General features: G+C 34.9%; 1 protein-coding gene across 1 annotated transcript in view; it reads left to right on the forward strand.

Moving 5' to 3' along the window:
- Positions 1–1,652: 1,652 nt before the first annotated feature.
- Positions 1,653–23,946, forward strand: part of ALDH1A1 (aldehyde dehydrogenase 1 family member A1) — a 30,611-nt gene continuing 8,317 nt past the window's right edge. Inside the window, exons 1-8 of the mRNA XM_064403579.1 lie at positions 1,653–1,831; positions 8,952–9,056; positions 12,855–12,995; positions 15,716–15,845; positions 16,921–16,982; positions 18,998–19,126; positions 21,828–21,941; positions 23,567–23,669. Coding sequence (XP_064259649.1) covers positions 1,742–1,831; positions 8,952–9,056; positions 12,855–12,995; positions 15,716–15,845; positions 16,921–16,982; positions 18,998–19,126; positions 21,828–21,941; positions 23,567–23,669 — 874 coding nt within the window. The 5' untranslated portion in view covers positions 1,653–1,741. The remainder of the gene's footprint in view (positions 1,832–8,951; positions 9,057–12,854; positions 12,996–15,715; positions 15,846–16,920; positions 16,983–18,997; positions 19,127–21,827; positions 21,942–23,566; positions 23,670–23,946) is intronic.

Here is a 23,946-nt window from a genome sequence, read left to right on the forward strand (position 1 = left end):
GTATGTCTTAAATGAATAAATGGTGTGGAAAACAAAACAGTGATTGAGAAAACAAAACAGCATTTTTGGGAAAATTTAAACTTGTCATCCAGCATCTTTAAAGCTTGCCTACAGAGATTTCAGGCCGTCCTTTATAGATATGCAAAGATATTTGTTATCATTTTCCTAAGGAATTATAATAATTAACTTCTAGTTAAAATGTGTTTCTTTTAAAATTGGGAATATAATAGTACCTAAATGAGAATTCATTTAAAACACTTTCATCTGTGAGAAAGATCTTTGCTTTACCTGAAACCAGAGAAATCCACTGATCTCTGTTTTGCATCTCCAGTTAGGCAAATCTGAGCTATTTGCAGAGGTGTTAACTAGAGACAAACTATTTGTGGTTAATGGAGAAATTAATGGCAGGAAGACTGCTAGAGTAGACTTCAGTATGTAAGTCTGTAAAAAAAATTCTGCACAAGAATAGGACTTCAAAGTTGTATTCCAAATAAAAATAAACAAACCCTATTTAGACATTCTGTTTTCTGCATGAGACATGAGACTCAAAGACATTCTCTAAGGTAGGCAAACAATGTAACCCATAATGTTAAAGTCTGAAAATGCTCTTCCAAAATATGAACTACATGAAATAACTGAGAGCTGTGAATTCTCCAAGCATTTATGTAATCTTAATGAAAGCAAAAAGATAATTTTATTCTATTTCTATGGCGTGGATCCATTGTGCATTAGTCAGAATCCTAGCATATAAAAACAGGTTCTGTGAGACCACTGATCAGAAAAGGCAGGACTTAATGAAAAAAGGAGTTTCTTGTACCTTATAAGATGATTTTCCTGTGCAAGATATATATTTTTCTTTGAATAATCAGAAGAGAAGAGTGGCTTCCTTCCAGAGTAGAAAAGTCTAGTTTATTTATCAAGTTGTTTTGGACTCAGATATTTCAAAGGGCACTGTGTTAAAAACTTTGTCCTTAAATGTGTGGTGTTGTCTAGAAGAAAAAAAAAACCCAAACAAACAAAAACAAAACAAAACAAAAAAAACCCAAGTTTTTGTTTAGATTTACTCGAGGAGAGTTTTTTTCTGGATTGATAATTTTTTCCACCTTCACATTTTTGAAAAACGCGTGAAGGATTTTTTATCACCCTAGTATTTTCTTATCTCTATGATCTACAAAACAAACATTATTATATTACTTCTAATGTACTCTGAACATATTAAAATGTAACCTAAGGTGGCTTGTTTTTAATGAATGCTTTCTAGCTCTGGTAATTATTCTCATCAACCTCCTAGTAAGAAGGGCTTGGTTTGTTTTCAGAGCTGCCAAGTCTCTCTTTACCTTCCGACCTGCCTTCAAGTACATGAAGGATTTCCCTTAGAATCTGGATTCCTGCCTGCTGAGAGAGAGCAATTTTACAGGTAAGATGAGGAGGTCTTAAGCTCTATTCTCCAGTAAGGAATTCACAGTGTCTGCTTAGGCAGATTGTTTCAGCATCATGTGCTTCATCAAGGTCACAGCTCACTGAAAAGGCTGTTGCTTTTGGTCATAAAAATAGGTAGTGTCATTTTCTATTTGCGATGAATTCTTTCATCCAATCATATTCCTGTATGCAAATATACCATGGCTGGTTCAGATAAAAAGCACAAATAAAGCCAAGAGCTCAGTCAGGGCAAAAATCACTGTATTCCCTTTACACCTTATTTCACCTGTGTTTCAGGTCCTCAAACTTCTCAGCTGAAATCATGAAGAAACAAGGCTCAGATGGCAATCCTGCTCCAGTTACGCCAGCGCTGCCAGAACCATTAAAAGATCTGAAAATTAAGTACACCAAGGTTAGTAGCACTTGATTTTCCTGATCTTTCTTATGCATTCACTTCAGAAAGTAGGATGTGGTCATTTTAACCTTATATGAACTATGGAAGACACTGTAAATCAGTGCTTAAAATGTTTATTCTGTCTGAATTCTGATTTTACACATATTAACAAGTGATATTCAGTTAATCTTTTAACCTAATTTAAAGCACCCATATGTGCATGCATGATAGAATTGTTCCACATTCCACTTGGTGTGGGTGTTATTTTTCTCCTGAAACAAATTTTCATCAGTGATAAGTTTACCAAAAAGTATAATTGGAACGAAGAAGGAAATGTTTCTACTATATTATTTTTCAGAACAGTGAATTAAAACAGCAAATTAAAATGCTAACATATTACACTGTGTTATAATCATATTCAAATAATTATACTCGATAAGCTTACATTCTAAGGGATGTGTGAAAACAAAACTAAAATAAAATTAATTCTGGTCACATATTTACATTAGAGAAAATGAATCTGGTTTTGAATCTGTTTTTCAAGTAAACAAGTAGCTAATAAAGTAGATATAGGTACCAATCTAACAATGCAATATTACCATAAACTCCTTGAAATAGAAAATTCTTTCCATATAGAGTTAGAAATATATAGATAAAAAAGGTCTGAATCCAGACTTGTGTTTCCAGGTTTAAAAGACTCTTTGCTGGTTTTATAATATTGTATTGCATCACACAGATATCTGCTAGGGCTTTGGAGAAGTGGTGATGGAAACTTTGTCCTCCAAAACATTCAGGTTTCAATTGATCAGAGAGGACCTCTTAACTCTCGCAATTCTTGGTTACTGTTCTTTTATTTTTCTTGATACCATAACAAGGGAAATAATTTTATTTTCTAGCATCACTGTTTAGTTTCTTTTCCTAAAGTAGGTATTAATCTAAATTAGTTCTTTTAAATTCCATGCTATCCTTTTTTTCTTATGGAAAAAACCAGGTTCCGCTACATTTCTTTCTTGAATAAATCACACAGGATCTTACTTTGTAAATATTTAACAGGAAAGATACGTAGTTCTGCCATGTAGTAGCCTGCTACTGCTATTCCTGTCTCAAAAAAAAATTACAATTTGATTTTTTAGTTTCTAAAGGAAAACAACAATATGCAATAAAACTAACATGCAAAAAACAACAAGTGATGGAACTGAATATGCAATACACAAATTCCTGTAAATATTTCCATCCTTTTGAAATATTTCATTATTAATAATCTATTCTGTTAGTACAAAAAAGCAACCAAAGGACAGCCAGCATTGTTGAAAAGTCTAATTTGTACTGTGCAATAAATATTTTTTTTTGCCTTGACAATAGGTACTGTTTCCTTAAAAGCTGCATATAAATTCTAACTGTGTAGAAAAGCAATGCCCTTGTTTACAAAATCTAGCACACATCTTTGGAAGCTTGATTTTTGCAATGTTTTCCTCCTCTCTTCAAATATCACATAGGATTGTCTGAAAGCCCCAGCAGTGTACTGAGGGAGTTGGGAAAACAGAAATGTCACCCCATACGCAGCACTCATCCCCTAATTTAATAAGACCTTTGCTCTCTTTTGTACCCATCCCATGCCTCTCCTGTCTCATGTAAGATGGAACATGGAATGTGGGTGACTAGTAACACTGGAAGGATCAAGATGAGGGAAGCACTAATTGCTGGTGATGTATTAAACTGTCTGTCTAAATTAGCTAGAACTAGATCCTTCATCTTCATAACCTCCAGTTCATTTTTTCTACCAGTCATCAACAAAAGGATCTGCAGAGAGAACTGCAGATGTTCCAAGGACTCTGTTTATTTAGCAGTCTCTCTATTTTATTTTCTATGTTTGGTATCATTTATGGCTTTTCACTAAGTTCACTTAACTAAATGATCTATAGATCGGTATAGATATATTTCAGAGTAAGCCTTTTACATATGGTATAACACTTAACACTCCTCATGAAATTTGACTTTCAGACATCAACTCAAATGTATTTTAAACACTGAAATTGGCTTGGATTTTGAACCATAAAGTAATCTTGAGCTGGTTTCATATACGAACCTCCTTTAAAGATATCTCCATTAACCCAATGACTTTTGGTAGCTAGCTAAAAATGTGTTAGTAAATATTTTACTTAGTCAACACTGAGGAATTAGACAATGATTACTTGACAAATGCTTTCTGTCGTGATGCTTTCACATACACTAAACCCTGTAGTACTCCTTTAATCAGAGAAACTAAGATTAGTTAATTATTAGGTTGTCAAATTGCATGATGGGAAGAAAAGGGCTCAACATTCTATTGCTCAGCTATATGTGTAATATCAGCAAGTGTGGAAGGATAAGACACTTTGAGTAAAGAAAAATTATAGTTGAACATTAAAATGCTGCAGCCACTAGCTTCAAAAACAAAAGTCAGGGATAAAAGCTCAGAAACATAATTGGACTATCTGGGGAAAGGTAATGAGCTAGAAAGTTACTATATAAACTTATTCTTTGTTAGACCAGCTCACTTTGTGTACACAGAGTCACTAAGTGGAAAATCAAAAAAAGTTACATAATATTTAATAAAAAGAGTATGTTCTCTGATTATTAGTCCATTGCAGCAGTAAAATGTAATTCCTGCATAAATAATAACATATTGCAAGAGAGAAAAAGAAAGTTACATGGAATATTAGCCAAATATAAAATTCTTGTAAGGACAAACTTGAAGGGGAGAAAAAAAAGAGATTTCACACCAGCATCTATATTGACCTATTTCTTTAAAGCTTAAATTTTCATTCTTTGTTAGTAGCTTAAGACATGCCACATATTTTAATTTTATTGCTCAAAGAATACAGTGAGATTCCATGACATAATTTGAGACTAGTAAATTAGAAATTCTGGCGCTTGAAATGAGACTTGTCTTGGGCACAAAACTTTAAGGTTTAGATGTATCTGTAAAATTTACTGCCGAGTAAATTTTTAATGAGTTATTGTACTCAAGAATACCTAAGTGACAGTCACAATCTATATAAGGAGGAGTGAACAGGTACAACAGTTACTCAGCACTGTGCACCACCTCACACGAGTGATGCTGAACTGCCTCCAGCACATGTCCAGCCTCTACCCTGGTGTCTCCTTATTGTTTCTGGCCTGTAAAAACGTGCTCTTTGTGAAATTCCCTGCTTCACAGTCCACACAAAAAAGCTTGAGACCAGTCAGATGAACAAGGGCTCAAATCTGGTGATTACTTTTATCTCTGGAACAGGATTGTCAAGAAAAGTTTTGTTATAGCCAGGGGCAGATTTAAGGTGGGAAGAGGCTTTGCTTTTTCTTATACTTTAAGTTTGGAAGAGTTTCTGATATCTAAACAGAAGATAGCTTAGACCTTTATTTCCATGTTTAAAAAGCTATGCTTAACAGTTAAGTTAGTGAAGGTCTACTTTTTAGTTAGTTCCATTACCTTTCTTGACTATATCTCTGTATGAATTATAATGTAAATCATTATTAGTGAATTATATAGAACTTCCTCCTGAACAAACAGTGAGTTTATAGGAAGACTCTGAATATGGGATCAATGCAACAGCAGAAATTTTCTTTTTAAGCTGTACTTCTAAGCTATTTTGCAGAGGGACTGAAGCCTGAAACCTTGTACAGACTGCATAGCAAAAAGTTATGATTCATAAGATGCCACCTAATGTAAAGACCCTAAAATTTCTTTCAGTAAAGCCATGGTGTTGTTTTTCAGAAGCAAAGTTGTACAGAGTAAAATGCTTTCTTCCTTCATGCAGCACAGACACAAATATGTCACTTCCCATCTAGCAGATACTCCAAAATTAATTTAAAATTCTTTCAAAATACTCCAGATCTGAAGGAAAAGAAACCACTGGGATGACCAAAAAACAAAACAAAACAAAACAAAACAAAAGAATAGGCAAAGTTTAGATCTTGTGTCTCCACTCTCTGCTCAGGTCACCTGAGTGGTGAAATCAACTGTGTAAACAAGGACAGAAATACTGTAGCCTTACAGGTAACTTCAACACCAATGGATGGTATTAGATCATTTGAACTGAAATCAATAATTTCAGAAGTGCAAGATTTAATTGCCCTATGACATTGAGGAATAAAGACATCAGAGGGTTTTTGAATTATGTTGCCTGTGTTTTGTTTAAAATACTAAGCTCCAACAGTGTACAGTCTCATCTACTGGAAATCTGTATTTCCACTTTTACTGCAAAAAAATCTGAACAGTCATTACTCTTTGGGTTTTTGAAATAAACAGAAATCTTCTTTCCTAAAATTCCAGTGAAGTAAGAGTTACAAAACATCTGTAACAATATTTATAAATCTTTGCAAAATAAATTTGTAGCCCTAAACCTGGTGGGCCATAGACAGTCACCACAGACAATCCAGTGCACAGCTCTTCCCACAGAGGGGTAAGTCCTTTGCATTTATGTCTGAAGAACTATCAGTAAATTTCTGACTCACTGACAAAACACTCTAACCTTTGCAAGGTGATCCCAAGCATTGTTTTCCTCAGCAGGTCAAGGTTGTTGCTAGAGGCTGCTCTTAGCCGGTACTTCGGTGTTGCCTGGATTTAGACCTCCACATCCTGTTTGTCAAAAACACTCCACAGCATTTTATGAGCATGGCTGCATGCACATTAATGAGTACAGCTGCCCTGAAATGTGTTAATACAGCTCACATGAGAGTTTTGATTTTTTCCCTCTCCCATCTTTCTTACCCCCATTTTGCAAGGCCGCTTTCTAGCTTATGAAAGACATATGGGTAGTTTGATTTATACAACTCTGATACAATATTGCATATATATATATATAATATAATGAAGTTATGTTTTAAACAGGAGTGGTATTAGAAATATTAATAAGAAATATATTCTAAACTAATATTGTGGGTGATATTGATTGGTGCAATAAATGTAGTATTTAAATTAGCACTTTAAGTATTTCCAAAAATGGTATGTTTTTCTATTATTCCTTTCACAGACAGATGTGAATTTGGCATACTGTAACATCATAGCAGTGTTATGTTAATATTTACCTTTTACTTTGCCTCTTTTCTTGGCAATGGCTTTTGTAATTTTAACCATTTAACTGCTGTCTCTGTCCTTTCACCACAACTGAAATTTTGTGTGGGTATACTTATAACTTGCTTCATCACCAATCAGAAATTTCTATGGACTTAGATATTTATTCACAGACAGCTTTTGTTAAATCAGGAGTTTTCTAGTCCATCCTGATGGTCAGAGGTGGAAATGACACTATATAAGTTGCCCTCATAATGACAAGCAGAAAAATACAGAACTACATTAATATAATACAGGAATATATTAATATATTAACAGATTATTGCCATATCCATTTATGGATCTTAATTTTATCAATTTTGATGGTTATTAAACAAACTATTTACCAATTATTAACAACTACTCAGCCAGTTTTAATACTATGCAGAAAATTTATTCTCTGAAACCTGTCACATTTTAATAACATATGTGGTTGTGGTAGAAGGATTTATTTCTGAAGTTGCTGTGACAAAAAGCATTTATCCTACAGTTCTGGCACCTTGATACTGTTCTGCCATGTCTTTAGTCAACCATCATCTACTTTGCCTACACCAAAGTATTTTCTGGTTTTCTATTTCAAAGTTCCTGTTACTGTAAGCATCAAGCCTAAGTTCTTTGTCCTAATGGAGAGTGCTAGCTGATCTCACTGCTAGACTCCAGTAACTAACTGTGAGGCAAGATGCCTTGACTCTAGAGAGAAGCACAATTTGAGCTCAAAATACCTGGTACAGTGAGTCAGAGCCTGACATGTCTTTGCAGGTAAGTACATTCGAGATCTCACATGCACACCTAGAATGCAATGGCACGGAAGCCACTGAGAAGGGAGGGCACCAGCCCACCAGCATCAGGAGGGTGGGCTCAAGGTACTGGTAGGACAGCTTAGCATGGCACACCCATTTCAGCACTGACTTGAACCCAGAGATCACAGAGGATCAGGTAGAGAAGGACAGGTGCTGTTAACTTTGGACTGTATACTTTATCATGCCCACTCCAAGTGTACACAACACTTATTAGCAACTTATCCTCCTCTTTTTAACAGCTGTGCATTTATCAGGTCTTTTCAATTGGCATTTCCTTTCTGCTTCAAGGTTAACCTACAGTTAAAAAAGATATTAAACCACTTTGCTAATTTTACCAACAATGCCTCAGAGATGGCAGGCTCTGGAGTTGTATAAATGTTGTGCACCCACAGGTAAGACTCAGGCTCTGTTTTGCTTTTGTGAACAGAGATAAGTACCTCAAATTTCAACCAGAGGTCCTTTTGTATGTCCTAAGCACACAAAACCATCTGGGTGCAATTCTGTGCAATGTGCTCTAATATAACCCTACCTGAGCAGGGAAATTGGACCTTATGACCCCACTGTGGTTCCTTCCAGCCTTATCCATTCCATGATTCTTTAACTTATTCAATTGACTATGGCAGGGTTATTTCAGTCTCAGCTTCAATTTCAAAATACCCTGCTATTGCTCTTATTTTTTTGGGGGTATGGTTTGGTTTGTTCTCTGTTGGAATTTTTTTTTTTTTTTTGGCAGGAGAGACTGAAGATAAATCAAAGCAAAGCTAATTAAAACAGTGATATCCAGGATATTCTTAATTCAATATACTATACTTATTAAATCCAAGGACTGGTTTACTTCTGTCAGGCCATGTAACAGAAAGGGCCTCCATTGTTACCAGCCCTGTGGGCGCAGGAAACTCAGGTAGGTTTCCATAGGTCATTTAGGACTGAGCCTCCCTTCTACTTCACAGAAAGGAAGGACTACTTTAGAACAGCATACTTTTATGACATTAACAATGAAAAATGCAATGTGGAGAACGTTTTCCTCTCCAAGGGAAGTGAATTTTTAAAAACTTGTCCTGGTTAAGTGTGTATGTGATTACTCATCTCTTCAGAATAATGTAGTAACAGCTCTCCAGTTTTAGTTCAGACATCTATCAATCTGGCAGCTCTCAGCTATGAAAGGTAGGTTTATTCACTACAACATAGAAGAGACAACAGCTACATATGTGTTACTAATATTGTTGCACTGTTTCTTTCCCTGCAGATATTTATAAATAATGAATGGCATGATTCAGTCAGTGGTAAAAAATTTGCAGTCTTTAACCCCGCAACTGAAGAGAAAATCTGTGAGGTTGAAGAAGGCGACAAGGTAGGGTTTTCTTTCTTGCTCTTAACTGTAACTTTAATTTTAGTGCATCTTAAAAGTAGGAAGGCAAGCAGCCATTTGTGTAATGTAGAACCACCTTAGATGGACTTACTTCTTCCTGTATACATTCTTTCACAAACTCTTTTTTAATAAACCATAACATTTTTTGTAAAGAGGCACTGAAAAATAGATTTACCTTAGGCTCATATGAGAAAAGTTCTGAAGAAATATTTTTGCTGATTTGTTTTGCTAATATTATTGGTTCTTTTTCTTATCTGTGATAATTGACATCTAAAAAATAGGTGGTATTTTATTTTATTTTTCTGTTATGTTTTCTTCATTAAAAATTAATATAATCTTGTTCATGACACATTGATAAATGGCCTTTCCTTATAGAAAATACAAAAAGGACAAATACCTATAATTTCCCACAAATTCTGTGAAGATGATCACTACCATGACTGTTTTTAACTATATGTAGTCTCACTGCCCCCTACAAATATTATGTTTTGTGAAAAACATATTGACACATAGTCCTAAAAATTACTTTCAAGCTGAATGTGGGCTATGAAATACTCACTAATTCCACAAAACTGACCTCCTTGAAGTATGTTGAACCAGTGAAGCAGATGTTCATATTGTGCAATATGAATATATTGTTCAAAACTGTGAAGAAACGTATTTTTTTAAAAAAATTTATGAGATTCTGTTGTGGAAAGTTTCACAGTTGAAATGTAAAGAAGGTAGTAGTTTTCCTTAAATCAGATAGACAGTGTGCTTAACAGCATTTAAAGTACTGGCCAAAGAAAGAGTTTTTTAATATATTCTGAAGAAGTAAATACAAGAAATTAAGGTTTTATTTCCATGTTACTAGGTGACTGTAACTGGAAATAAAGCTGGTTTTATAATTACTGGTTTGGTTCTTGCACATATATATTTATTTTTCTACATTTCTACTTCAAAGTTAATCTTGCATCCAAAAGTGAATTTTTTTCACATTTCTCACAAAATTATATATTCATTTTAGTCAAGAAATATGCCTCTCTAGAATGTTTTGTATTAGAAGTGTTTTTTAAGCTTAACATCAAAATGTTAAACAACTTTTTATCCAGTAGAACTAATGTTAAAATTGTAAGTTTGTGTTATAAGTTCACCAAAAATTATCGCGAATATAATAAGCACGTAGTTTTTCAGAATGTTTTAATTTACTGTACAGAAGTTCACACATAAATAAAATTCTGCAGATGATCAGAATAATCTGAAGATGAGAAGTACATCTGTATTGAGACATACACTCAGAATTATCTTCTCATTAAATCTTTCTCACTCTGGTCTGTAATCTCATCTAATAATCTTTGTCTTTAATGTTGTCTAGTACTTGAGCAATAGTGACCACAAATTACTAAGGAGGTCATAATGATGTCACATTTTAAACATTTTCTTAGAGAAACACGGATGAGAAAGTCTGACTTTTAATTATTTCACTTGGAATTAAATAATTTTTAAAAATCTAAACACCTGAAGTTTTTCAAAAGTTTTTATTATCTTTAATACCAGCTGTCTATAAGTAGTGCTGAGACACTGATAATTTATCATCCCTAAATTAAATAACTCATAACCTGCAACTGTCCAGTTATCATTCAAAATTTTTGTAGATTTCTTTCCTTACAAGCTCTCTAACAATTCATTAAATAAAAGAGATACTACTATTCAAAACACAGGTTTGCTTCCTCTTCAATAATTTTGCAAATTAATGTGTAATGACAACTGCTATTAACTAAATTGTCTTGTGAATTGTGCAGATCTAGTAAATTACACAGCCATTATGAACCTAATATGCAAGAGGCTAGACTTCAGATAATGAGCCAAGAGATTTTAGGAATTTAATTTGTGCATACAATAGGGTTGACAAAGGACTGTCCATTGCCTTGCAGTGGTATTTTAAAAAACAAGAGGAGATTACAAAGAACAGACATATATGTGGGTGGGAACTGTTTTCTTCCAGTTTGATGGCTCTTTCAAGATTCCTAATCCTAAAGGCCTCTAGTAATAACAAAGCAGCTCACCAAATGGTCAGCTTATGCAAACTAAATGTACTTCTGTAAAAAATCTAAACTGGCTCAGAAAGGAGTTTTTATACTTATAGTGTAGATTTATGCAATGAAATTACATTTCATACAGTTCAAGAACAATCTTTTTTAGTTACTTTTCATTCACAGCCCTCTATTACTCTTATATTATTTTTCTCTGCTTTAATTGTTTCTGCACTTCTAGCATAAGGAACACCAGACAAGGTAACTTTAATTTACGCCATTCATATTCATACGATATTTTCCCCTTCTCCTTTTCCAGTTAAGGCCAAGCCACAACCCTTGAGTCCTACTGCAAAGATGTAGAAAATTAATGATAGGGGTCACATACAGTGATGAGGCTTTTGACAACATGCTGAAAGATTCTGAACAAAATCAATTTTTAGTTGGTATATTTCAGCTACCTGGTGCAGGTGACTGGTCAGTATTACCCTACAGTAATGGCTGTGCTATTCACATAGTTCCTTCCTATCTTTTCCAAAATTTTCTAGAAAAACTTTTGGAAGTTCTGTGGCCTTCTGCCTCACAGGTCTGTGCTGGGCTTTCCAAGCCACTAACACACCCCACTCACAGCTTAAAATTCGCTGATCACCACAAATATCAGTTAAAGATTCAAGATCTAGTTCATGTTTAAAACAATTGACTACAGTGTTGACTTAGCTGAATTTGCTGACTTAGTCAACCTTGACAATGATTTCCATGGAGGAGATATTAGCAATCAGCAGGACACAAAAATGTTTGAAAGATATCCTTCAAACACTGCATGCAAATTTCACTAGGAATTGTAGCCTATATAGAAACTCCTTTTTATTCCTTTTTTTCCTCAAAATTTTTTTGTTTCTGACAAAAAATCTGGAATAAACCTCTTTTCTATGTCACTATTTTAATTGGTAAATTTTACAAGAATTTTGAAATACAGAAGAATTCCAAGTACAAAAAGCCTTTTTCCAAGAAATTGTAATTGTTTTTTCTTAAATCCTGGAACACACTTTACACAGAATAGTTTCATTGTAGATTTTTCTTCTGTACTGGAAACCAAATGATAAGTAAAAAAATACGCAATAGAAAAACCATCAATGGACTAACAAATTAGCTGTATGTGCAAAGACAATGCTTAGACTTCAAAATACCTAGGCTTAGCTTGTTAAACTTGGCTTATTTTTAAAGTCATTTTATCCATAAATGTTTTTTAAAACTTTCAAAATTAAATTTATTGATTTATCATCCTTTATAATAAATTTGTCTTCATTTTATAAAACATCCTAAGGAACAGGCTTTTCTAACCTGGTCTTCATTGCCCTGTAAGACACTTTCAGATTATAAGTAATTAAGCATTTACCTTACAGACTCAGGCATCTCTTTATAAATAAAAGAGATTTTATAATTAATGTAAGTGCTTGGTGTATAAGAAGGGCTTAAAAAATCTAAATTTTTAAAATAGAGTTCTTTTATGTATTTTTATTTTGAAAACTTTGAGAAACCATCTGTTTCTCATAGAATTTCACATTCCTGATATGGCAACAGAAATGTTTGAAAGAAAATAACCCATATATTTAACATTACTGGTACTAATTTTTTTATGATTGCAGTTTTTTCCTCTTACTTCAGCTTTATGTCAAAACTTTTGCTAAATTTTACACATTGAACAGCAAAAAAAGGCTTATGACAGAACCAATTATTGGTCACCTAAGTGTTTTTATTTTCCCCACAGGCAGATGTAGACAAGGCAGTTAAAGCAGCTAGAAAGGCTTTTGAGCTCGGATCAACCTGGCGTACAATGGATGCTTCAGAGCGAGGAAGACTCTTGAACAAACTAGCTGACTTGGTCGAAAGAGATCGTCTGATTTTAGCTGTGAGTATGATATGTGAACAAGACGACAAGGAGAAAAGTCCTGATTTTTACAGAAAGATACAAGAGTTTAACATGCCTACTCTCCGTAAAGCTAGGCAGTCTCAATACTTGCTTTTCTCTCTGTAGCAAATGGACTTCTTTAAACTGGCTTGCACTCTGCTCTATTAACACCCTATATTCACAAAGTACTTGAGTATTTGTTTAGCTTTAAAGTGATATTTAAACTGCCTACAACCACAGTAATTTTAATCACTGATTCTAAAGGGCACACTAACATTGATCCCATGGTTAATGCTTGTCTAAACCAAAGTCTGAATCAAGGCCTAAACTCAAAGCCTGCCTCCATGCTAATAGATGATACAAGTCAGACCTGGAAAATTTGAATTTCATTACTCTATCTTTTCTTATCACTAGTCCTTCATTAACTCCAGCTTGCAACTAGTAATGCATGATAAAGCTTAAGGAGAACCAAAGGCAGTGATGGAATATTTTATAAATAATGATGAGTGCTGGGGAATGATGCCCTCTCCTTACAAACCACTGTGAATTGGCTATTTTATCACACTTAACAGAAGACACATAACTTGTAATGCTCTCACCTACAGATTGTGCACTAAGGCAAGCAGTGACGTATGAAATAGAAATACACCTCAATTTGATAAAGGCTAGGATACTTTCCTACTTGTTTTAAACTCCATTTATGGTACTATCATTAAGGTGACTACTCTGCTATTTCAAGCACATTCTGGAATAAAAATTAGGTGGGATAACTGCTTGTGCTAAAGATGAATCCTGGTTTTCTGCCAACAGCAAAAAATTTAGAGAAGGAGGAAAATACAACATTCAGGATGATCAGTCAGACTGAACTAGTTACAGTTTGAACTATTTAGCCATTAGTCACAAAGCACACTGTAGACGAGCTCATAATATTTAAGCCTTCAGATATGTAATATCTGCAAAGCATCTGTTGCCCATTATATAGTAGAATTTCTCAGGAAACTTATGTCCTTTAAAATTCTAGATTTGAGTTGAGAGAGACAAAATTTAAAGAGAGCTATATTCTAAATAGAGAAGTATGCCCTCTTGTCTATTAAATAATTGGATGAGCTGGCATTTCTTTCTTCATTGTACAGTCTAAGGCATTACAAATGCAAAGAGGATGGAGATCCAATCTTTTTCCCACAGGAAAGATGGAACATTGAATTAGTTTTTGTTTACATTTGCCACTTTCATAATATAAAAAATTGCCTTTCTCTTGCACCACTCCCAAGTCTCTATTTTATTGACTTTAGTTATATTTCCTACAACCTAATCGTCTTATTAATTGTTTCCCTTTTTAGAAAAGGTATGTATGAGTAAAGTGCTTTCCAGATTTTGATGAAGCAAGATTTTCTCCACTCAGTTTATCCTACCTGCCAAACTAGTACTATAGAGTAACACATATTACCACAGACTAGAGATCAAAATAGATGTCCAAACCTTATTGCAAAGTCATTTTTCTGTGTTCATGCATTTGACCAGGATGAAAATTATTCCATTTCAGTGCTTTATCTGTTGATAAGATGTTTCAGAGGCTCAGCAGACCTATAGATAGACAACTGAAAGAGTAAGTCAAAGCAAGGTACTGGAAGGGCCACTTAGAATTAATTTTCTTGTGATGTTGAAGAGATGTAGAGATTTCATAAGTTTAAGGCCAGGAAAGAATTTTCTCCCATTTCTAAACAGAATGAAAACAGTGCCACATATATTGCCTGGAATGGCAAAGGCATATCTCATTTAATCAGTTCCTTGTTGCTAAGAGCCATCAAGCATTGTCTTCTCTGTTCTGTTCTTATCCCAAGTATAGTATCTGAAATGTGTCCAGTTAACTAAAAATGTGGACTTCACAGGGGAGTTGTTGATGAAAAACTGCTCTTGGATGATCAGTCTGTTGATCCAGCTGGAAGTGCTAAAGAATGCCAATCTGATTACATCTTGAAATTTTAGTTTAGATCTCAAACTATAGTTTAGGCTCTTCCTGCTGAACAGGTTTGTTCCTAGACTGGAAAGTCTTCAATCTCTCTGTTTTGGAAATCTTGAGAAAAATATTCTTGCAGCGTCAAAAATATGTTGACATTATTTAAGAACTGTTCGTGATCTTTATATCCCAATAGTAAGGGGCATGGAAATTAATCCAAACCACATCCCTTAGATTTGGCTGGAAAGAACCCTATTTAGAGACTCTCTTCTGTGTAAATATTTATTTTTCATAATGAATTTTTCTCACTTAAGAATTCTAGATGGCTCAGCTCTTTCCTTTGCACATCAAACACTTCAGATGTATTTAGAGTATTTTTTACAAGACTTGAGTCTTACTCATATTTTATTTGCACTGTCTCCTTCCTAATCTCTTGATCTGTGCTTGCAGACTATTTAACATAAAGTAGAACTGTGCAACTGATTCATATGGAAGAGATGCTTTTGAGTAAATCTTACCACTACAAATGTATTGTGATCATGCTATCTGCATAGCTAAATACAAATAAACCACCATGAAAATTTCTCACTTTGAAAGTGCTACATTGTTTTTCAAAATGTGTTCTTCAAAATGGAGTTAATCTAAGTGTTTGTTCAAAAGCTGAAATCCTCAAAGTGAACTTCCGAAAACTAAATTACAAAACACAAACAAAAGAACCATTATCAGTATTTGATATTAACTGTTTAATTACTGTTGTGTGCAGACAATGGAAACCATTGATGGTGGGAAGCTCTTTTCCACGGCCTATCTAATGGATTTGGGTGCCTGTATCAAAACTTTACGCTACTGTGCAGGCTGGGCTGATAAAATCCATGGGCGTACTGTTCCAATGGGTGAGTAGTTCCAAGATAACAAAGCTACAGAACTGAGGCCGACACAAGCTGTAAATAACTGACTTTTGTCCAAAAGTTGTGCAATACAGAAAATATCTCCAGTGGAAAATATTTTTGAAAGTTTATAGAAAATTTTAATCTTTTTTAATAGAGGTTATTAAAGACTTGTCATAGTTCTCAGCTTAAACATTTAGTGTGCATCTTCATATTTCTATATACTACTAACAAGTATTGTTTATGGACCAAAAAATTTAACCTGTGTGTGCATCTAAGAAATGCAGTAGTCTACTTTTGCATAGCAATATATAGTTTATACAAGGCTACAATTGTGAGACCTGGGTGTCTACCTATTTAAGCAAAGATTAGCCCAAAGCAATAATATTTACTTCAGTGATTGGACATTGTATTAGGAAAAGTACTACCAGATAGGAATGAGGAAACAGCACTTGCTAAAATATCATTCCATCCCCTTTCCCATTAAGGAGCTCTATGAAAACATTGTCTCTCTAGCTACCTTCTCTCAGCAAGACAAAGAAAAGAATGGTAATAAAGAAGGAATTAAGGAAAAGGTAATAAAGAAGGAATTAAGGAAAACTAGAATGATAAATACTTCCAACTTTTTTGCCTCCTGTAGACCTCTATACTAGGTTTAATGGAACACACATTTATGTGAATCAAAGAAAGTTTTATATTTAATGGATTTGATTTAAGCTAAGATCTAATATTAAAAAATGTCTGATATGTACCTAGGATTTAAGAGAAGATTTTGTAAAAAAAAAGGTGATAAAAAAGAAATGAGGAATGCTTATTGGTGCGCTGTGCATAGCATATTGAGAAGCAGGGTTGTCACTGCAAAAATACAGTCAGACTGAAAAAATCAAAACTTGGAGCTATGAAGTAGTCATTGAATCCAGATGTACTTCATGGCTTTTCGCATACTTAAGATTTTGAAAATATCATTTATAAGTAAACTTGTATCCAGATAAGTTTGGTACCCTACTTTGTCATCTTTGTGATTTAACTGTTTCTCATAAATGCTTTGTCTGAATGCCTAATTTATTTCTTTTTCCCATAGATGGAAACTTTTTTACATTTACTAGACATGAGCCTATTGGGGTGTGTGGCCAAATTATTCCTGTAAGTTGGAACCATTTATGTAACCATTTATGTAAACACAAATGTTCCTTGTTACAAATGGAAATGCATTTGAAATTTTGCCTATGCAAGTGCATTTGTGAAACATTACTAACCATAAATTTTCAGGTCCTCAAAGACAGAGACTATCCTGAGTTCTGTAATTCTGATTCATCAGTGTGCAATGAGTCACTTTGGTCCAACCTTGTCCCTCTCCTCCCTGTGTATGGAGAGAAAATACATCTCAAAAGTTTGACATATGAAATAATTTAAAAGATGGAGTTGTGGGGTTTTTTTGAAACTGAAAGCATTGGAAACAAACATGTAGGAGAGTGTAATATTTACAGTCTATTATGTTTAAGCCTATAAGCCTATAAACAATAAGCTCTTTAAGACCTAGAATATCTGTTATGCTCTGTACAGCATTCAAACAGTTGGATTTTTGTTTATGGCTAAGACTCATTCACCATGAAGGTGGTACAAGTTACAACACAAAGAATGTGTCCAATAAAGCTCCTGTTTGGCACATCTGAATTCCCAGTTTTGAACTTGCTTTTTTCAGCTGAAGTTTCAAAAGGCCTATCTCAGTCTGATCATTCAAAACACTTGAGGATCTCAAGTTCTAAATTTATTTGTGAAGTCTATGTAGTTTTGGTGGGTGTCTGTGAAGACAGTTGTATGCACTAGGCTCTCCTAATCCACCCACCACCTTGCACACGGTAGTTATGAGCAGCTTCATCTGATCTGCTTGACAACTCAACAGATTCTGAAAAAGTCATCTTGTCTATAAGGTCTGCTCAAACATGTGGATCCTGCTTATGTTCCCGGCATCTTTAAGTTGATCTTGAAAATTTGCTGTATCTTTAGACCACGGCATTGATTTGGAGAACATTGCTTGAATATGTTTGCATCCAGTCTTTAGGAGAGCTTGGAAAACTGCTGGTTTAGATCCTCTGGTAGGTCAGATACAAGATATTTCAAGTTAAACACTCAGTCAAGCTATGATAAAGAGCTAGAAACACTAGATGTGGACATTTAAAATATAATTATCTCCTGGAAGTACAAGCAGCAGTTAGTACAAACACTGACTTCCCTTGTAAAATGTTAAGTATTTCTGAGTATATCTTCATTTTCCCTCCATTGAAATATGAACAAACAAACTGGAGTTTTCTGTATAAACCAAAACTATAAGAACTATGCGTATTGCAACCTACTTTTGACAGCTCACCATTTCCACTTCCTTTCACTTATGCAGTTCCACTTTAACAATGAATATGCAGTAATCCCTCACTTTATATTATTTCTGCTCCCATTATTTCTGGGGCTAGGGTGAGTCTGAAAGGAGACAAGGAGAGAAAATAAGAAGTGTTGCATGCATAGTCCTCCTAGCCTTTCTGACATAATAGGTAACTCTTAACTGCTTTTTTCCCCATTTCAAAAAGGTGTATGTTGAGCTGAGGCTCATGGCCTCAATGCCACCCATACTATAGTAAATATTCTCAAAGGGGCAAACCTGTTTTCCCCTGGTCATGTCATCCCTCATACTGCACAACATGGGATCCAAAGCATTCAGCTGCTCTTCAGTCTGCCTGAACTGCTCACAACAGAGAGCTGCCATTGAAACCTCCAGAGGAGAGGGCAGGGGCAGCATTATGTGTTATTACCTTCTCTCCCTTCAAAAGCTGAATTGATGATGGATGTGACCATTCAAGATAGCAAAACTCCTAATTGCACCACTAATCCAACAACTGCCTATAATACTTTGTTAAAAGAGTACACTCATTGTCTCTTGAGCCTGTAACTAAAACCTTGGATCCCCTGGGCTTACACGTACACAAAAATCCCCAGTTTGTACTACATGGCTTGCCAATTGTTTTTTTCAAAACATCTTCTTTCTGAAAGGAGTTCAACAAAAAGTTCAACCACCCAGCTGAAAATTTGCAGTATTATAATAGAAAAAGCTAAGGTATTTTGGTGATGTATTAGAAATAGGATACACTTTCTCATCTGTCTTTCAGTGGAACTTCCCATTGGTTATGTTCATATGGAAGATTGCCCCTGCCCTTTGTTGTGGAAACACCGTGGTTGTCAAACCAGCAGAGCAAACTCCACTCAGTGCCCTTTACATGGGATCCTTAATTAAAGAGGTAAGTCACCAACAACAGGGTTATTTGCCCCTCTCAGAAGTGTAAGAGTATACTGCAGCTGAAACACTACAAAGGTAACATAAGACAGGCTCATTGCATGCCTAGTCTTGCACTGTGGAACTTACCTTGCTGTAAACCAGTGAAGCCAAACTAGGGCAAAAACAGGCATATCTTTCAGCCTACACGCACAAAAAAAATCCCACAACATCAATTGATTAAACTCCATTCTTTAGTAAATATTTTTGTATTACAAAAGCACAATACTTGGAGGTGGGTGGCTGTCACTATAGGACATGAAACAACACGACGTGGATTCACTGTTGTTCTAAGGTAAAACAAAAGACTTTTTATTTTTTGACTTTAACATTTATAGATTTCTGAAAGTGACAGTGGATTGGAGGGTATAAGTGCCACCTCTCCAGTGATACTGGACAAACCAACAGTCCATCAAATTTCTCTTCTTCCATAAAGAATGCAAAACAATAAGTTATTTACATAAAGTCTGTGAGAAAGTTCGTTACAAGGATGTAAACATCAGAAGGCTTAGAAAAACTTAAAGATACGGGCAACAGGTAGCAATGACTTTATTAGCACAGTTATCACATAAAAGAACTTGTTTGTACAGCTCCTTTTTTTTTAATAGGAACAAAGTCTTCATCCACCTAAGTTTATTATTAACAGGGAACTGTAAAATCAAGCTGGTAACTGCTGCCAAACCTGTGAATTTTCTTCACACAGAAACTGTGAGAAGACACTTTTTGCTTCTGAAAAGGGGGTGTGCCAGTTTCTTCAGAAAGCTAGTGTCTCCAAAGCTAACTGTTGTGCCCAGTCCAGCAAACACCCAAAGAGAACAGTAAAACAGTTTTTCTTTCTTCCCAATAAAATCAACAAATACAATCTAAGATGTTCAAAGGTTGACACAGAGGTCAATAATCACCAGTTCAGCAACCTTGCAGAGTTTTAGGGGAAATGACTTGGCACATTTTATAATTCTGCTTTAAAACAGTGATTCAGCACAGCACACTGACTGGTTGTGTTAATATTACATAGAAACTAAATTATTATAAGAATGGAGCCATGTCCCGTTATTCTTGCATCACATAGTAAATGCTATTAGATAATAATGGGGAGAAGGAATAGTTTTAAAAATATGAGAGAAACCTTCTCTATTGATTTTTAACAATAAGTATCTGAAAGTGTATTTCTCTGAAAAAAGTAACTTTACAGGGAAAGTAACTCAATTCTGTTATGATCTAATGAGATATCTATTGTGATGTTCTGATTTCTTGAAAGGAAAACTCAGAAGTGGGAATGTGACAACTATCCAGAACATAAAAATTACATTGGAGGACAAATCCCTGCCAGTGATCACTTTAATAGCTGCTTTAGACTTGTGAAAACATCTGAAGGTCTAATTTAACTTTCTTGTCCCCAAATGCCCACTTTAAGAAAAAATGTAATAACTTCTGGTAACCTTCACTATCTTGCTTAATGGCACTCACAAGGCTCCCTTACTAAGATATGGAGAATCCTTGAGTTCCTAAAACAAACATGGAAATTAAATGCTCAAAGGGGTATGTCTCTACACAAATTAAGTAAGAAAGCAATGCTAAGCAAATTGAAAGAACTTCATTGTCTCATCAATTTCAGGGTAAATATTTATCTGGAAAATTAAATGAGCATAACAAGCATTGACAGACTGTATCTGAGCAAGAAACTGTAAGGAATAAAAGTTCCTTGAACAAAAGTAACAACCTGGTATCCAAAACACAGGACATAAGTTTTAGGAGCTCCAACTCACCACCTGAAATTCACCGTTTTCCAAAAAAAAACCATGGAGCTTTAGCATGTATTTCCAAAGTCCTGTTTAGTGCTATAAAGAGATTTATTGAAGTAATAATGCAGGATATGAATCTGTTTGATATTTTAATTCTGTGTTCCTCAAGTGTCATTGAGATTGTGCAGCTGCTTCATAAACCAACAAAATTCCATCTACTCTTTGCATATCTTTGGAGTTTTCCTGACAAGCTGCTGGAATAAAATAGCTTATTTTGCTGTGAATGCAACATATCTAATACAGGATTTATGGGAAACAATGCATTTGTTTTGAACCATAGGAAAAGCTTATTTGCATAAAAAATGTGCAAGATATTCCAGCTATGCCTATCTCAGCCTGCTTGTTCATGCTTGGTAGCTAATCTTCCCCTTTTCTGCTGTAAACTCTCATGTTGCCCACTGTACTTTCAACCTACATCCAGAGTTCCATCATTTTTCTTAACAGGATTTCAGTAGCAGATCAGTAATTAAATTCCATCTAGCATGGATATCAATGTGCAGAAGTCAGCAAACACATATGTTGATTCAAACAGCTTTAAGGAAGCAGATATGACAGTAAGCAATATTTCTTTATACATCTGAGTGAGAAAATTTTAAAAGATATTTCTTCAGAAATGGCGCTGACAAAGAATGAAAGTAATATATTCTTTGGGGAAAAAAATATAGAGTCCAATAACCTAAAATACAGGTAACAGAAAGAGGGTGTAAATCATGTGAGAATGAAACCTTGTGGGGCTCTAGGGCTGAGAATAAAAATATAGCTAAGAAAAGGTGGCTGGAGGTCTGAAAAGGGAAGACCATGCAACACATGTTCTTATAGTTATTATCCTTCCCCAGATTTACAGGATTCTTTCTTCCAATTCAGGCAGGATTTCCACCTGGAGTAGTGAATATTGTGCCAGGCTTTGGACCCACCGCTGGAGCAGCAATTTCTCACCATATGGATATAGATAAAGTAGCTTTCACAGGCTCTACAGAGGTACTGTAATGAATACAAGAAAATATAAGCAGGAAATGTGCCCCTCTGATTCCCAGAAATGATTTAATGTCTAACTTTTTCTGTATAATTATTTTAACTCTCTTCTTTCTTAAGGCTGCTGGTTTGTTAAACAAAGTTCGTTTAATGATTTGTTGGTTATTATTAACTTTAAACATATTTAAACAATGTTTGTATTGCTGGAAACCCTTTAAACAAAGGCAGTCCATGAGATGCAGTAGACCCCAGTATACCAAGGGTATTTTAAGTCTTACTCCTTTAAACCAAAACTTTTTCATAACATTCTTTTTTTTAAGAAGTTCAGTTATCTTTGAATTTAATAACAACAGGATGACAGGAAGGTATCTAGGAAACCTCATTCTTCAGTCTGCACACGTTTAGGTGAGGTGACAGATTTTTGGTATTTCTAAGTGATACTTAGTACCATCTGGGTGGTCTTAAAAGAGTGTTTGAATATGTATCTGTTTAAAAGGAAGATCACTGTTAATTTTCCCTAACCTTCACTCTGAAGAACTATGAGTGCCGTAATTGAATATTTCTCATTGCAGGCTATATATAGGATTAAGGATTAGCTATTTCTTTGATACAGTTCATTATATTGACTGTCTAAATGCACGCTAAAGGGAAAAGCTGCCATCTGGTCTCTTAACTTCTTGGATATAGACTCCAAAGATAAATATCATTGCTTCATGTCAGGGATCAGTACACACTGAGTGCAAGAGCTATGTTTCCTCTCAGAAACTTTCAGCTCTACAGTAATGGGAAATGACAACAACCCAAAACCATGACATCTGAGAAATACCCCACAGATGTTCCCAATAGACAGTGATAACTATAGTTCCCAGTGTCCAGTGATCTTCCAAAGGCAGATGGACCAGAGGCTGTATTCTAGAGTTTGGTGACTGTTCTCTTCTAGCAGTGCAACTCATCAATGAGAAATGATGGCAGGAAGGCTGACAGAGGGAGAAAATTTGCCTGATGGTTGCTACACACAGGCAGTTAAGAGACCAAAGCCACAAGAGCTACAAGCAGATTTTTCCTTCACAGCTTTTCCAGGGCAATTCATAATAAGTAGTTCCTTCAATCATGTCATCAGTAGAAAAAAGCAGGGTAAGTGTTCTTACCTGCTCAAGGTAAGCTTGCAGTGTTAATTTTCTCCTCTTCATTCATCCAAGAGAGAACTTGAAACAAGAAAGAGTGTTCATGCAGCCAGTGTAGATTGTCTCACAAACTGTGCATTAAAGAGCCTTCTCATGCGTAAAACAAAGGAATTTTAACCTAATGGGAGTAACAGGTGAAGCAGCAACCTTTGCCTGCTTTAGATTAGAGATACGTGCAAGCACAGTCATAGTAACCACAAAAGCACCATGTATCTTTGGCAGGTAACATTACAGGGGAAACTCTTCTAGAAAACATTTCCAGTTCATAGGGCACAAGCCCCCTGTACCCTGACTCTTCTCAGTTGTTTTATTTTAACTTATTTTTCATTTTATTACTGGGATAGTAGAAAACTCTTAACTGATTTTCACTTTTGAGGAAATCAGAAAAGTATTATAGAAATCATTATGAACTTTTTCACATGAAGCTGTCCTCTTCCTACCTTTTAGGTTGGCAAACTGATTAAAGAAGCAGCAGGGAAGAGCAATCTGAAGAGAGTTACCTTGGAACTTGGAGGAAAAAGTCCTAATATTATATTTGCAGATGCAGATTGTTAGTAATACTTTTATTATATAAACTACTACTATTGCAAATCCAACACACTTTTTCCTTTCTTGGTCAACAAATTATTTTAACCTTTTCAAAAAAGAAGTACTTTTTAATGTTTTCTCGTCATGCCATAATTTTAAGTTAAATTACCACCAAAATCAATTGCTCCTGAATAGATTTGGAGCTCTGAAACCCTGTTCACTCTAAATGTAATTAATGATTATCCTAATGAAACATGAATGAGGAATGAAAAGATAGAAGGAGCTTAAACAGGTTTATT

Source organism: Passer domesticus, chromosome Z, assembly GCF_036417665.1.
Source record: "Passer domesticus isolate bPasDom1 chromosome Z, bPasDom1.hap1, whole genome shotgun sequence".
Taxonomy (NCBI): Eukaryota; Metazoa; Chordata; class Aves; order Passeriformes; family Passeridae; genus Passer; species Passer domesticus.